Here is a 14,198-nt window from a genome sequence, read left to right as displayed (position 1 = left end):
ATATATGCCCAGGATTGGGATTGCTGGATCATATGGTAGCTGTATTTTTAGTTTTTTTAAGGAACATCCATACTGTATGCTTTTAGAAAAGTGAACTTTATGGTATGTAAATTATAGCTCAGTAAAACTGTTACTTTTTTAAAAAATGGTTTGGGGGAAGAGTAGAGATTTCCAGCTGATAAGAAAGGCTCCTTCTTTGCAGCAGGAGCTTAACCACCACTGGCAGAAACTTGACCTCCTCTCCTCCCCGCTACCCAGCTCAGCTCCTCACTGGAGTGCACAGCTTTTGCCTAAGGGCTCTTAGGATTGAATGACTTCCAGTTTTTCAGGCAGCTGCTGAGGTCTGGGTCTTTCAAACAGTGCTCTGCTCGGATGCTTTCACTTTGCAGCAGTGCTGGGGGACTCAAGGTGATCTGGAAGTTGGGAGATGGAGGAGAGAAGTGGGTGGGGGTGGGGGAACTTGCCAAGCACAGACCCTCCTCCCTCCTTAAGGGAACGTTTAAGGCTGGCAGGGCAGCCCCAAGCCCAAGCTCCCCCCACCCCCTTGAGTCTTTCTAGGAGTTTGGGCGCCCAGTCTCCCCATGCCCATGCTCCTAACCTGGGAGATGCTTAGGGCGGTGGGCCCGCGGGTGCCAGGTCCAGCGGTGCATGGCAGCCACCTGGGAGAGCACGGAGCAGATGTGCTAAGGCATGAGCCCCCCGCAGCTCCACTGTGCCCTACCAGGTCGTGCTGCAGGAAGGGGGCTGGAAACTCCAGTGTTGCTCTAGGGACATGGCATGGCTAACCCTGCCCCCAAATGCCAATTTTTTTCGAGTACTCTGGGAATCTCCCAGGTGCGTTCTCTCATGCTAACAAGGAACCAAAGACTGTTATGCAGCCTACGTTTGGCTATACCCTAGATCTGAGTGTCCTCTGCAAATCACTTTTGTGCTTACCACACTGGGGTAAGTTGGGATGCATCCTCACGAAAACAAATACCTCCTGGGAAATGACAAAGTTCAGGCTTACAGATGAGCCAGGGAGAAACTGAGATCTGAAATTTAATGAAAAAAGAAAAAAAAAAAGCTCTTTGAAGTGGGAGAAAGAGAGGGAATTCCAGACTACTTCTGAGGCCACCATAGCCCAGAAATGTCTTGTATGCTGGCTGGGAGTAAAATCTAACCCTTTTTGAAAAGATCCTCATGTCACCCGTGTTCTTGATGTGTACACGAGGAGTATCACCATCGTTACTGTAGTTATACCTTTCAGATCTTTGGATTATTTGGTTATCTTTAACATTGAACATGCAACTCTATTTCAAGCGGACACTATACCCTTTTTTTTTTTTTTTAATTTTTTGGCCATGCTGCTCGGCTTGCGGGATGTTAGTTCCCCCACCAGTGATTGAACCCGCAGCCTCGGCAGTGAAAGTGCAGAGTCTTAACCCCTGCGCCGCCAGGGAATATCGCTCTACTCTCATTTTAATAAAGAGAACGGTTACCATTTCTGCTCTATACTGTGACAAAAATCAATGTTTATGCATATACTATATGTTAAGTACTATACAGACTTAATGAAAGTTGAAATCTCAGGTTTAAAACTGTCCTAATTGGAATTTTGAACACTGTAGAATCCACCCAGAAAAGGAATTAGAAAACAAAATCAACAACAAAGCTACCCTTCCTGTGTTCTTCTAGTGATCTTTGAAGAACAATTCTTTTTACCATGGTAATATGTATAACAATAATAGTAACTCCCACTTAGGAACTATTAGGTGCCAGGCATAGTGCTGGGTGCTTGATGTAGTCTTAGTATTGTCTGTAATTTTACGAGCCTTAGTTGTCTTCTAGTTTTTTAAAGTGATAAAGCCACATTGGTTAGACGCCTTGATCTTTTGTAATACTATTTTTTAAAAGAGAAGGTAAAAACCAAAATTCATAAAATACACAGCCTAACTACAAAATTCTAGAAAACAACACAAGTAACTTGAATAATAAATTTTGTATATATTCAAACTATTTTAGGAATTTAAGTTCAGAATACTATAATCATGTTTACTTTTAATTAGGGAGTTTGAGAGTAAAAGTAAATATGTGTTACTTTTGCTTGCTGTTTGCGTAATAAAGCCTTAAAGGCATAGCATATTAATCTAGATAAAAGACTATTCCAGTAAGATTGATTAAGACAATAGAGTGATTTTAAATCTGTGTGTGTGTGTGTGTTTTATTTAATTCTCCAGTAAGATAAATCTACAAAAGGGGAAAAAGCTGGAGGCAAATATGGTGCCTTTGAGAAAGAATGCTTTTAAAAGTACATTTTTTTTTTTCATTCGTAAGGTTCCTCTGATGCATTGCTTCAGAAAGGACAGTTTATTTCAGGTATTTGAGTTAGCTTACCATATGTCTTCAATGTTTAGACATGTGTCTAAACTGTCACCATGTCATTCATGCTGTAATTAATAGCACTTCAGCTTAGTTCACAATCTTTGAATTTAGCACCCTTCTTGCAGATAGCACATTGACTGAGATTTGTGAGGCCAGGAGACTGTGGCAGCTCCATTCTCGGTTACAAACAATTGATGTTTACTGTCTTTTGTAAAGAACCTCTCAGCCCTTCCCCACTCCAGCCCTCCACTTTTGTTTGAGTTTAAGGCCCACCCCCTTCCATGTTTTGTATCAGAGCCAGTCTTCCTGCCTATTTTCGTATGGTCCACAAAGTAGGAGTGGTTTTACATTTATATTTCCTGACAATTATATGAAATTCAAATTTCAATGTCCATTAATAAAATTTTATGGAAACACAGCCATGCTCATTCTTTATGTGTTGTCTGTGGTTGGTTTCACACTACAGAGGCAGAGTTGAGTAGTTGCAACAGAGACTAAATAGACCACAAAGCCTGAAATATTTACTCTGTGGTCTTTTACAGAAACAGTTTTTTAACCTCTGAACAATACTAAACCAAACTCATCTTTTTTTGAAAAAAAAAAAATGCATACCTGCTAATGTTAGCTTCCTGCTGAATACTCATCACCCTTGGATAAAAATTTTTAATTGTTTATAGAGACTGTATGATCTGGCCCCAGCCCACCACTCCAGCCTCATTAATACTTTTATGTTTCTAGTGATATTATCATATTATTATATTTAGGATTACTCATGCTAATAATACAGGCAGGATGTGTACAGAATGAAATTGTTCTTTTTGTACTATTTTTTCTCTGAGAGATAATAGTGGTATCTCTTGCCAGTACACGGGGGCTACTGGGAAGCTAGCTCTCCATGGAAATTTAAGAGTACATATTGAGAGTAGATGTTTAAATCCGGGGCCTAACAGAGCAGAAATCTGTGCTCATTTTAAATTCTAAAGCTTAAAGAGACAGAATGGCTTTCAGGCTTATTCCCAAAGGCCAGAAGTAGGAGGCATGTGTCAGAATTAGGGAGGAGGTTATGAGGGGTGTTTTGTCAATGTATACAGACCCACCGTCTTCCAATTTTGATACATGTCACTCCATCTTCTATCTTGGGAATCTCTAGTTGAAGGATGACAGGAGAGTATCCTGTTCCTCAAGTGGGTTGGGGAAAAAAGGATTTAAAACAGTTTACTGATTGTATTAGTATATATAAAGAAAGAATGTGTTGGTCTGAAGGGGGCTTGGCCAGACTTAGGCCAAGAACTTAAGACTTAGGCCAGAAAAGCAAAGTCACAGAGGCAGACTTTGACCACTAGAGAAATGTACAAAGATAGGACAGAGATGAATCGTCAGGCTCCATCAGTGTCACAGTAGTTTTTCCTTTAACACTGTCTACCTTTGCTCTGACTTCATGCTTATCATGCAAATTTCTGATTACTAGTCTGATTTCCAAGGTATTCAGGTACCTGAATACCTGAATATTCAGGTTCTCCAGGTAGGATGAACGAATTCTGATGATTAGAAAAGATCGTTCCCCTACTATGCATTAGTATATTTACTACGGAGCATGTACATGCAGCTTGTGAGTGTGGCTGGTTTGAGTCAGCTGATCTGAGTGCATCTCTAGGATGTCAACAGTGCTGAGGCCATTCTGCAAACAGTGGTTAGTTTATCAAGTTAGTGTCACCTTTGAGACCTTTCAGAAGAGTGTCATACAGCTTTTTTCTGCAGACTCCTCAGCCTTATCAAACCTCTTATTACTGCTTATGCCCCTCTCCAATGATTCTTTCTTTTGGAATTACTTGGAAATCTAGACGTTTTCCAGTAGTCCTATAAATCTAATAAGTACAGTATTCAAATCTACCAGGAAAAAAATGCAGATTGCTAAGTATTTTAGTCACATATTCTATAATAACCTGGCAGTGTAGAAGTATTAGTATTTGTATATTGTTCCCTCTTGTTGACCTTTCTGGTTGGCAGAACTCCTCCACCTATTTTCCCTTGGTCAGTGCAGTATGCCTCCTCCTGCCCAGTCACCCAAGCCAGAAACCTGGTGCATCCTTGTGTCTTACCTCTTTGCCAACATGTCATGTTGGTCATCAAGGCCCTCATCATTTCTAGCTTGAACCGTTACAGTAGTCTCCTACGGATCTCTTTTTAACACTCTAATCTGTCCTTTAGGTCAGGGGTCCCCAACCTGGGGACCCCAACGCCCTGGGGGGGTTGTTAGGTTCCTGTTAGGAACTGGGCCACACAGCAGGAGGTGAGCGAGCGAAGCTTCATCTGATGCGCCCCATTGCTCACATTAGGTCCCTGGTGCCAAAAAGGTTGGGGACCACTGCTTTAGGTTGTTACCAAAAAAGTAGTCATTTTAAAAGTGGATCTTTTAAAAACGCACTTCTGAACTTGTTGCTTTTCTATGTGTAACTAATAGGTGGCTTTTTCTATTTAGCGTGGAATACAGGCTCTTCATGACCTGACTGCTTCCCCCTTCCCCGCTGACTCTTTCCTTCTTCTTCTCTGTGTCTTCCTCTCCCCGCCCTCCTGAGTCATGGTGAACTGGCTTGCCAGGCCGCTCCACTTCTCTGCACACTTGGATTTGGTGTACGTGTGTTCATCTTACTTGATATTTCAGCAGCATTTCACACCACGGCACACTCCCTCTATTTTGAAACACCTTCTTCCCTTGACTTCCATATCATTCTTTCTGAACCTTGCTCTACCTCTCTTGTATTTTTCTGTCCTTTTTTCCTCCTCTTCCACTCAGCCTTTGCATGCCAGACTTTCTTTGGGCCCAGTCTTAGGTTCTGTTTTCCCTCTTAAACCTACTGAGCTCAGCTCTGCTCCATATCCAGTGGTTTACTATAAGAGATTTTTATATTTAGCAAAAGTATATAAAAATCATTTACAGTACAATTAATGTATATTTTTCTCATAGCTATTTGGTTACCATGGTACAGTGAGGATACGTATCTATGGTTTAGGTCAGTAAGACCTGCCATCATATGCCAAGAGCACTGGTTTTTAGGGAGTAAAAGCTAGCCCCATAGTGAGCTCTCTTCAGTTTGAGCGAGTAGTATCCTCCAGTGTTGCTTTGGTCCCTCATTCTGCTGTTGTATAAAATGATTAGATTTTAGCAACCCTATCTCCCCCCAAAAGGTTGATCCTTGCAGTCTATCAAGTAGCGTTTGACATGTCTACACACTTTACCAGACTAGATGGAACAGTTAGGTAGCTGTTTCTAGCTAGGTAGAAATTAGGGCAAGATTTGATTTTTCATTTAGAAGAAAATTTTTCTTCTGGGAAATAAATTAGAACTGGTAGATGAGACTCTCTATAGTGTTTATTATAGTCCAGGTAGGTCGCTGCCAGGAAATTATTCTGAATAAAGGAAAAAATATTTCTAAAGGAAAGAATTATTGAGTAATCAACATGTAAACTTTTCAGTGATGAAAGATATGCCGCCTGCTTCTTGGAATTGCTCCACCTGAATAGCTCATTCTTCTTGACATTTCCTGACGTTCCATTTACAGTACTCAAGAGTTGCAATCCTTGATAGTTGTAAAGGGTTAATGCAGGAGTCTGATGGGGATGTGACATTAGTACTGAAGAAGTGGGGTATGAAGAAGCAATGACATTGCCGGAATTGAATAGGAAGTATTAGCATGGAGAAGAAAATTTAACCCTTAATATATTTAATTTTAAAAATGAGATTAAAATCATATTGCAATAAGCATTTTACATAATTGAGCATAGGCAAGATATTTTCATTTGCATTTTTTTGTTTCTAATCAGTGTGTAGAACAGAAGAAATTGGGAACTGTCTCTTTAATAAAACCCTGTTTACCTACCCTCTTCTAGTAGGAGTGGCTTAGGAACCTGTAGAGTGAGGTGTAACTTCCAATTCTGCATTCTGAAGGGCAGCCTTGGATAAGAGTGCTGATACTACAAACCAGGAAGTGACAAATCATTTGCCTTAAATTATAGTAGAGCTTGTCTTTTATAAGGAAAACTTCTCATAACAAAACTAGAAGATTGAAGCATGGTTGTCACTAAATGTTTGGAACTCTGCTGCAGATAAAGACTTTGCAGTGTACTTAGAATACAAAGCTTTCTGGGCCAGAAATTGATCTGACTTTTGAGCCTTATCTGATTACTGCTTGATTCCTCTTTATTTTGCTCAAGTGCTCAGCAGGTTGAACGGGGAGCCTTCCTCCCTATTGTTAGCAGGTAGGTGGTCAGCCTTTGTTTAAAATTTAAGTTGTTTTTTAAGGTTCCTTAACCCTGGTTCTGCTGCTGATTATTGAAAGAATTATGAATATCAGTCTGGGTATATGTTTTAATGTTTGAATATTCAGCATGGCTGTAAATAATCATTTTTGTGACTTTGTAGAAAAAGTCATTTTTAACAAATTAGCAAATCTATAAGGTGACAAGTTAAATGAGTTCTATTTTGTTTTCTATTAACCATATATGTTTAAATTTAATTAACAGATTAAAAGTATATTGAAATTACTCTGCTATTAACTTCCTGATAGTATTTGATAATATATTTAAAACATTTATTGATGTAGTCAAATAAAATTGTATTTTTGTTGTTACTATTTTACTTATAAGTTTCATTTCTTTCACTCTTAGAACGCTGTCTGAGTGTTTAGCTCATTGTTTATCTACTTGCTTTAGTTTGCTTTTGGAATACTTTGATACCTATTATTTCAGAAGAGTTTTTATAAAAGGTTACTCTTCCACAAGTATATTGAAATATTGCTTGTTTCTCTTTATAAAGTTAACCATGCATTTATGACACTAAAATTGTTTCAAAGATAACATCTTTGGAATATTGAGCTAATTATTAGTATGAGCTAACTGCTATTGTGAAAAAAAAAAAAGCCATTCACAAATGGTTCTTCTGGAGTGGGGATCAGAAATGTGTGTGGGTACCTTTAGGATCAAGAACAGTGGTTTCTTTCTCTACCACTAGTGATCCTTTTTTTCTTCTGTGGACACTATGCTTCAAAAGACTTTTTGTCAACCAAATAAGTGGTGTATATTAAATAATAAAATGTTAGAACATTATCATTTATTAGGGATACATTATTTCCAACGAGAGTTTCTTATCAGCCTGAGATAACCACTCTAGGTTAATATAATTCAGCTCCGAACGAAGAGGCCTTACATTTTACCTAGCTTGAAAAACTTTATTGTAGGTAACTGTTTGGATATTTTTGACTTTTTGAAATACTGATAGTAACATCTGAAGTTTCAACAACTGCTCTTATGGAATCTTAGTCATCTGGGAACTAGCAGTCTAAAGTGCAGAAATTCTGTTCTTAATATCTTTGAGTGTCCATGAAATGTAATGAAGGTCATCTAGTATAATGTAACAAACAAAGATACCATAGCTACTAGACCGAGAGGAGAAACGGGGAAAAAGAAAAAAGGAAATGTGGTATTTGTCATTGGGAATATCTGCGAGGCATTCAAGGTGTCTGTATGTTTTTGCCCCATGAAATTTCCCTATATTTATCGCTACTATTTACCCACTTAAAATTTTTACTCTGATTAGTCTGATAAATTGATAACTGACTTCAAAACAAATATTGCTTATGTTTTTCATGTATTTTATTCTATATTTTTATGTAGCTTCCCTCTCCCAAATTTTTTTATTTCTCCATTTCCTCTATTTATGTCCTTCCTTCAGCTTAGCTGAAGACCCTTCTGCGATGTGAAGCCTTATCTGATCACCCTAAACCGCAGTAATATTTCTTTCCTTTAGATTTCTATATCATGTTGATTCTACCAGTTGTTTAGTACATAATAATGATATAGCTTGTCATATTTAACTTTTACTTAAAAGTTTGCAGTGTTTCTTCAACTAAATTATAGTTGTTTGACAGCAAGTAGGACATCATTTTTATCCGTTTTAGCATCTAGTGCAGTGATACACATGTGGTAGGTTCTAAATAAATATCTGTTGAATGAAAGAGATGTAAAGAATCTTGCCAACAGTTGCTTCAAGTGTTATGCTGCCTCCCTCTACCTTGCTTAATTATGTAATTAACCATCCATAATGTTTCTAAAAATCAGACTGTTAGTTGTCATACTACTATCGTTTTTGTTTTTCTTTGTAACACATGCATTTTTTATATTAGATTATTTAACACTGATATGATACCTACGAAGAAAGAACAAGCTGGACTTTATTAAAAATAAATAAAAATAAAAACAGAAATATTCTGAATTCCAGACTCTTGCATTTTATATTTTAGGAAAATATAATTTAAAATGTACTGATATGTGAGGTTTCAAATATAGTTAAAATATTCAGATACATTATGAATTAAGGGGAGGGATTCTGAACTGACATTTGGTATTCTGAATGGTGATCCGGTCATCCTGGTAGACTGGTTGGATTGCAGAATTTAAATCACAGATTAGTAATTGCCAGAAAGGATGAACAAATTATTTTATAAAAAGAGGGTTTTAAATGTCTTACACCCATTGACAGTAGTTATTATGTTACACACTTTAAAATCATCATCTACCTATTCCCAGTATCAACTATGTCGGATACGTTTTGTTAACCCACTTTTTATAGATACAGAAAACTGATATCTAGAAAGGTGAAATAACTAACAAAACCATACACTAGTCACTGCATAACAGGTCATTTTGCCTTCAGAATTCATGTTTTGAATCACTGTGTTGTATACTATGTTCTGTTTTCCAATAGTCAGGGTAATCTTTCTGTCATTCTAGAGCTTGACCAGACAGGAAGTCTGGCAGCTGCTCCAGCAGAACTATGGCACTGAGCTAGGCTTAAATGCTGAAGAGATGGAGAACTTGTCCCTGTCGATTGAGGATAATGTGCAGCCAAGGTACTGCAAAGTGTCTTGAAATGTCAAGATTTATTCCTCATTAATCAAAGCAGAATTATTTTAGACTTTACTAAATCAGGCTTTCTATTTATTTACCATCCAGTGAAATTTGCCTCTTGCTTCTCTGTAGTGGAATGAGTGAAAGGTGAGGCCAGTGAATAGTTTGCTAAATTGGTAAGCAAATACAGGTCAGATGAGGAAATGTTCACTTTGTAACTGTGTCACCTAGGATTTGCTTAAAGCATGGGGTTAGTAAACCTTTTTATTAAGGATATGGAGAAGTACCTAGTGAAATCTCTGCACCTATAGATAACAATAAAGAAAATTAGCTGGAAGATATTTTAAGGGATAGAAAGATAATATGACTTTTCCTCAAGGATACCCTAGCGTAGTACTTGACATGTAATTGGCACTCAATAAATATTGAATGCATTAATGAAAGGAGCTTATAACGCTACAGGGAATGCAAATAATTATAATACAGGGTTGGAAATGATAAGGGCCAAAAAGAGCAATAGATAATGTGGGAAAAATTCAGAGTGGAGAGAGATTATTTTTGACTGATGGGAATTCACTTGGAAGAGTGGACATTATTATTAACCTGTACAAATAAAAGTGCTTTTTGTCTAGTGGTGATTGAGGTCAGAGCAATAAAAACAACTAAGGATAATACATGAAAATTCTAGAGCAAACATTATGCTAAGTCAAAGGAGCCAGTCACAAAAGACCACATATCGTATGATTCTATTTATACGAAATAGAGTCCAGAATCAGTAACTCCATAGAGATAGAAAGTAGATGAGCAGTTGCCAGGGACTGGGAGAAAGGGAGTGTGGGGAGTGCAACTGCTGATGGGCACAGGGCTTCTTTTGGGGTGATAAAAATGTTCTAAAATTAAATAGTGGTGATGACTGCACAACTCTGTAAATCACTGTATTGTACACTAAACGGGGTGAACTTTATGATATATGAATTATACCTTAATAAAAAATTAGGTAAATTATTTATTTAAAAATTCTGTAGTAAATAAGTCTTAAGGTGGAAATCTTTCAAAGTCTCATGTGTGTACGAAGATTTTATTCTATCTAGATAAGTCTTCTAGTTATACTGATCCTATTTATATTGTGTCAGCTCAGCATTAATATTTTATGGTCTTTTTTACATGGTTACACGTGTATATTTTATTAGTTTTCTGTAAAGTTAAAAATTTCCATTGGACTACTCTCCTTGTAAAGTTTACTAGGCTTGGGACTTCCCTGGATCCTCATTCCCTCTTCTGCTCTTTTTCTCATTCTTCCAATCTCTGAGAGAAGCATATCTACCTCACACCTGTATTTCCTCAGCTCTTCCATCTTCTTTCTTTTCACTTTCAATCTTTCCTTCACTCTCCTTCCTCTTTTTTTCTTCATTTCTCCACAATCCACCTCCATCCTTAAAATCCTCAAGTACAGACACTCAGCTGGTGGTCTTGTCTCCAGGAGCCGTTTTCCTTGTTTGGTTCCCTCAGAGTCCTGCTATTCTGCCCGGCCAGGAGTAACTGAGTAGTAGACCTAAGTATTATTTGGGTGGAGTAGAATAGGCTTTTTTTAGCTTTTCTGTCTCTTTGTCAGGATAATATGGATTCACATGTCAGGCAGCCAGTTTATTTTAGGAGAGCTTTAAGTCTAAACATAGCAATGATTACATGGAAATGCTAATTGCTCAATAAAGTTGAGGTCTGGAAATTAGATCCATTGTGCTGCTTTTATATTTAATACACTTTCCTGTTTTTCCCCCCACTCCCTGAAAGAGGAAAAGAAGGTCCCAAGACATTTATTGTAATCTTGTTCCTATGACCATTTGAAAGCTTTTCCTTTAACTTTAGGAATTCCTGTTCTCAGGAACGAGAAGAACAAGAAGGGAGGCATGGTTTGATGGATGGGCTCTGTGCTCAGACATCAGGAGCTTCCCCTTCCTGGAGTGATGTGCCATCTCAGCTGGTACTGAATCTGAAGGAAAGAGGCGAGATCTAGAACTGCCTTCCGGTGTTGCCTGGCATCCAACTCAAACACCTACCCTGCACCTTTCGAAGCTTCTTCATTGTCCGCAACTGCAATTTAAATAAGCAACGTTCATTTTATTAGTTGCTGTTATGACCACTTGTACTTGATTAATTTCTTAATGGTTTCTGAAGTTTATAAAATCTTATATGAGCATATTTTATTTTCAGCAGTGAAGTCAATTTGCACGTGATTTAAGAAGATAGCTTTGTTATAAGTAGAAGCTTATTTGTTACATTACAAAAAAAAAATTTGTTGTCCAAATGCTTTATAATAGAAAAGGACCTCAGTGAGGAGACTGAATCAGCTGTTTGTGCGGAAGTGACCTTGTTTATGTTTCTATGATGTGTTTCTTACAGAAGTCCAAGAAGAAGCAGCTTGGATGACTTTGGGGAGAGAGATGAGAAATTATCCAAGCCAATCAGTTTTACCCGTGAATCAATTAGTCGGGTTTCAGAAACAGAGCCAATTGATAGAAATCCACAAAAAGGGGTTAGTATATGATATCCCTTTTAAAATCTGTCTGATACTGCCATGTGTTCATCACAATGGACCTTTTAAAATCTGTCTGATACTGCCATGTGTTCATCACAATGGAAGAGAAAATAAAAATACAATATACAAAATGTTTAAAAACTTAAGATGTCAGGCTGCTCTTGTATTTTAGGACAAGAGTTTTAAGCCTGTAAGTTGCAGAGGTTGTATGGGAATAATATGTGGTTCTGTTCAGAGCTGGATATGGTGCAGAGTTACCAGGCAGCTCCCTGAGCATCAGTCTGTAAGGGGGATAGACATCATTAAAAATATAATAAGGTGGAGAAATTCATAGTTAGCAGAATTTTTCCCGTAGTAGGTAGTGTGCGTAGTGGAAAGAATCTGTTTTGAAGGGAAGAGGAGAACTCTGAGCACCATGCTTGAATAACAATAGATGCTTGTTAAGCTGATTACTAAAGCAGGCACATCCAGTTAATTACTGGGCTTCATAGTTAGTTAGTTTCTTTCTTTATTTTTTCAAGTATTATTATAAGCCCTTCAATTATTTTTAATTTCAGTGAGTTTCTGTCACTTGAAGTCATTATTATTACTACTTTTTTTTTTTTTTTTTTTTTTGGTACGTGGGCCCCTCATTGTTGTGGCCTCTCCCGTTGCGGAGCACAGGCTCCGGACGTGCAGGCTCAGTGGCCATGGCTCACGGGCCCAGCCGCTCCGCGGCATGTGGGATCTTCCCGGACCGGGGCACGAACCCGCGTCCCCTGCATCGGCAGGCGGACTCTCAACCACTGCGCCACCAGGGAAGCCCTGTTACTACTTTTTTATACTCAGTTTGTCCCCTCTGCCAATGGGAGCCCCTTCAGGTTGGCTCCTTTGTCCTTTTGAAATAATCAATAATCTTTGATGACTTCCTTTCTTTCTGGTACAATAATGTGTCCTAGGCACATTTTGTTTGTATACTTTCTGTCCCAGACTTAGTATCAGCCATTTTTTCTGATGAGCCATAGTTTTAATGAAGAATGGCACTTAGGCCACATTCTGAGTGCTAAGAGTGTACAACTTTTGTTCTTCTGATTGGGGATGCAAGTTTGGGGCCAATGCTGAATTTCTTGTTTTAGATCAGAGCATTGGCTTCAAATCCTACCTCTGCCACTTGCTAACTGTATGACCTTAAATAAATAAACTTAATTCCTTAACCTTTCTATGCTTTTGTTTTCTCAACTATAAGATGAGGACACTTACCCCACAGCGTTTTTTAATAAGGACTAAATGAATTAATATATATGAAAATGCATTGAACAGTCCCTAGCACATATTAAGTATTCAATAACCATAAGCTATTATGATTGAAGGTGAATCTGTGTGTGGCCAGCAGTGGACTTTTTCTCCCTTCTCTCGAGCTCCCAGCATCTGCTGTGAATAAATGTTGGGGAAACGTTGAAACAGAATATATTTATGTAAAAGGCCACCAAGTTATAAACTTGTCTCAGGCAATTATCACGCACCTATCTCAGTCTGATTTTGTGTTGTGGATTTCATGTAAAACTTATTCATCAAGAGACCCTTAGGAACTCACTGCTGGTGTAAGGGAGGTGATTCTGAATGCTAATCCCCTTGTACGTTCTCACTGAGAAGACCAAACCACTCAATTTTGGGGTGGTAACAGGACAGGGGATCTCTTACAGTCCCCTCCTCCTTTTACAAAAGTCTGACTTTGAGGACTGGGTTCTCAGACAATGTCTTCTGTACCTGCTCTTGGGACAGTTAACCTATTGGTCCTTGCTTCTAGTTTTGTCCCTAAAGGAAGTCATATGTTCTCTAAGGAAAGGGAATGGAATGTAAAGGAATAATTTAATGTTTTAAGATTGATTATATATTCATTGATGTTTAGTATAGATGTTTTCAGGTTATGGAATACAAGTAATTTAGAAGTTTGGTCCTTTTTTTCCTTTTGCACTCAAGAGCAGTAAAGTGAGATTCTCAGATATCATGAATATCATATGTCACTTAATTTGTTTCATTTTTACTTCCAACAAAGTTGGAAATAACAAAAAGTTAGAAATAACATTTTTTCCAAGAATAAAATAGGTTTTTCTTAAGTTATAAACTTAATACTCTTTGTAAAAAATCAGGAAATATAGAAAAATATACAAAGAAATAAAAATTGTCCAGATGCTAACCATTCGAAGATAGGGACTGTTACTTTTCCTATAAGTATCTGTCCATGTTCTTTATCATAGGAACTATATCTCAATTAGAAACAACAGGAGTAATATGTGTGGAAAGTTACTCTACTTAGCATCTAAAGAGACCCTGGGTCAGCTAATAAACCTGTTGCTTCGTAGTGTGGAACTCCAAAATAAATCAAGTCTTGATTTTAACAATACTCTCTGATTGA

At 37.8% G+C, this 14,198-nt stretch overlaps 1 protein-coding gene across 2 annotated transcripts in view; it reads left to right on the top strand.

Moving 5' to 3' along the window:
• The window catches only part of GRAMD1C (GRAM domain containing 1C), a gene marked incomplete at both ends in the record, with an annotated part of 78,341 nt that overhangs the window by 40,749 nt on the left and 23,394 nt on the right, over positions 1–14,198 (top strand). The window contains 2 exons of one of the 2 annotated variants that reach the window (XM_082654128.1): positions 9,151–9,269; positions 11,668–11,800. In XM_082654128.1, coding sequence (XP_082510254.1) covers positions 9,151–9,269; positions 11,668–11,800 — 252 coding nt within the window. Of the gene's footprint in view, positions 1–9,150; positions 9,270–11,667; positions 11,805–14,198 lie in introns of both variants that reach the window. The other variant, XM_082654129.1, reaches the window with a different exon arrangement.

The sequence above is a fragment of the Grampus griseus genome (genome assembly GCF_964374135.1).
Source record: "Grampus griseus genome assembly, chromosome: 5".
NCBI lineage: Eukaryota > Metazoa > Chordata > Mammalia > Artiodactyla > Delphinidae > Grampus > Grampus griseus.
The sequence above is the reverse complement of the archived record's forward strand: the minus strand, read 5'-3'. Positions and strand labels throughout refer to the sequence as shown.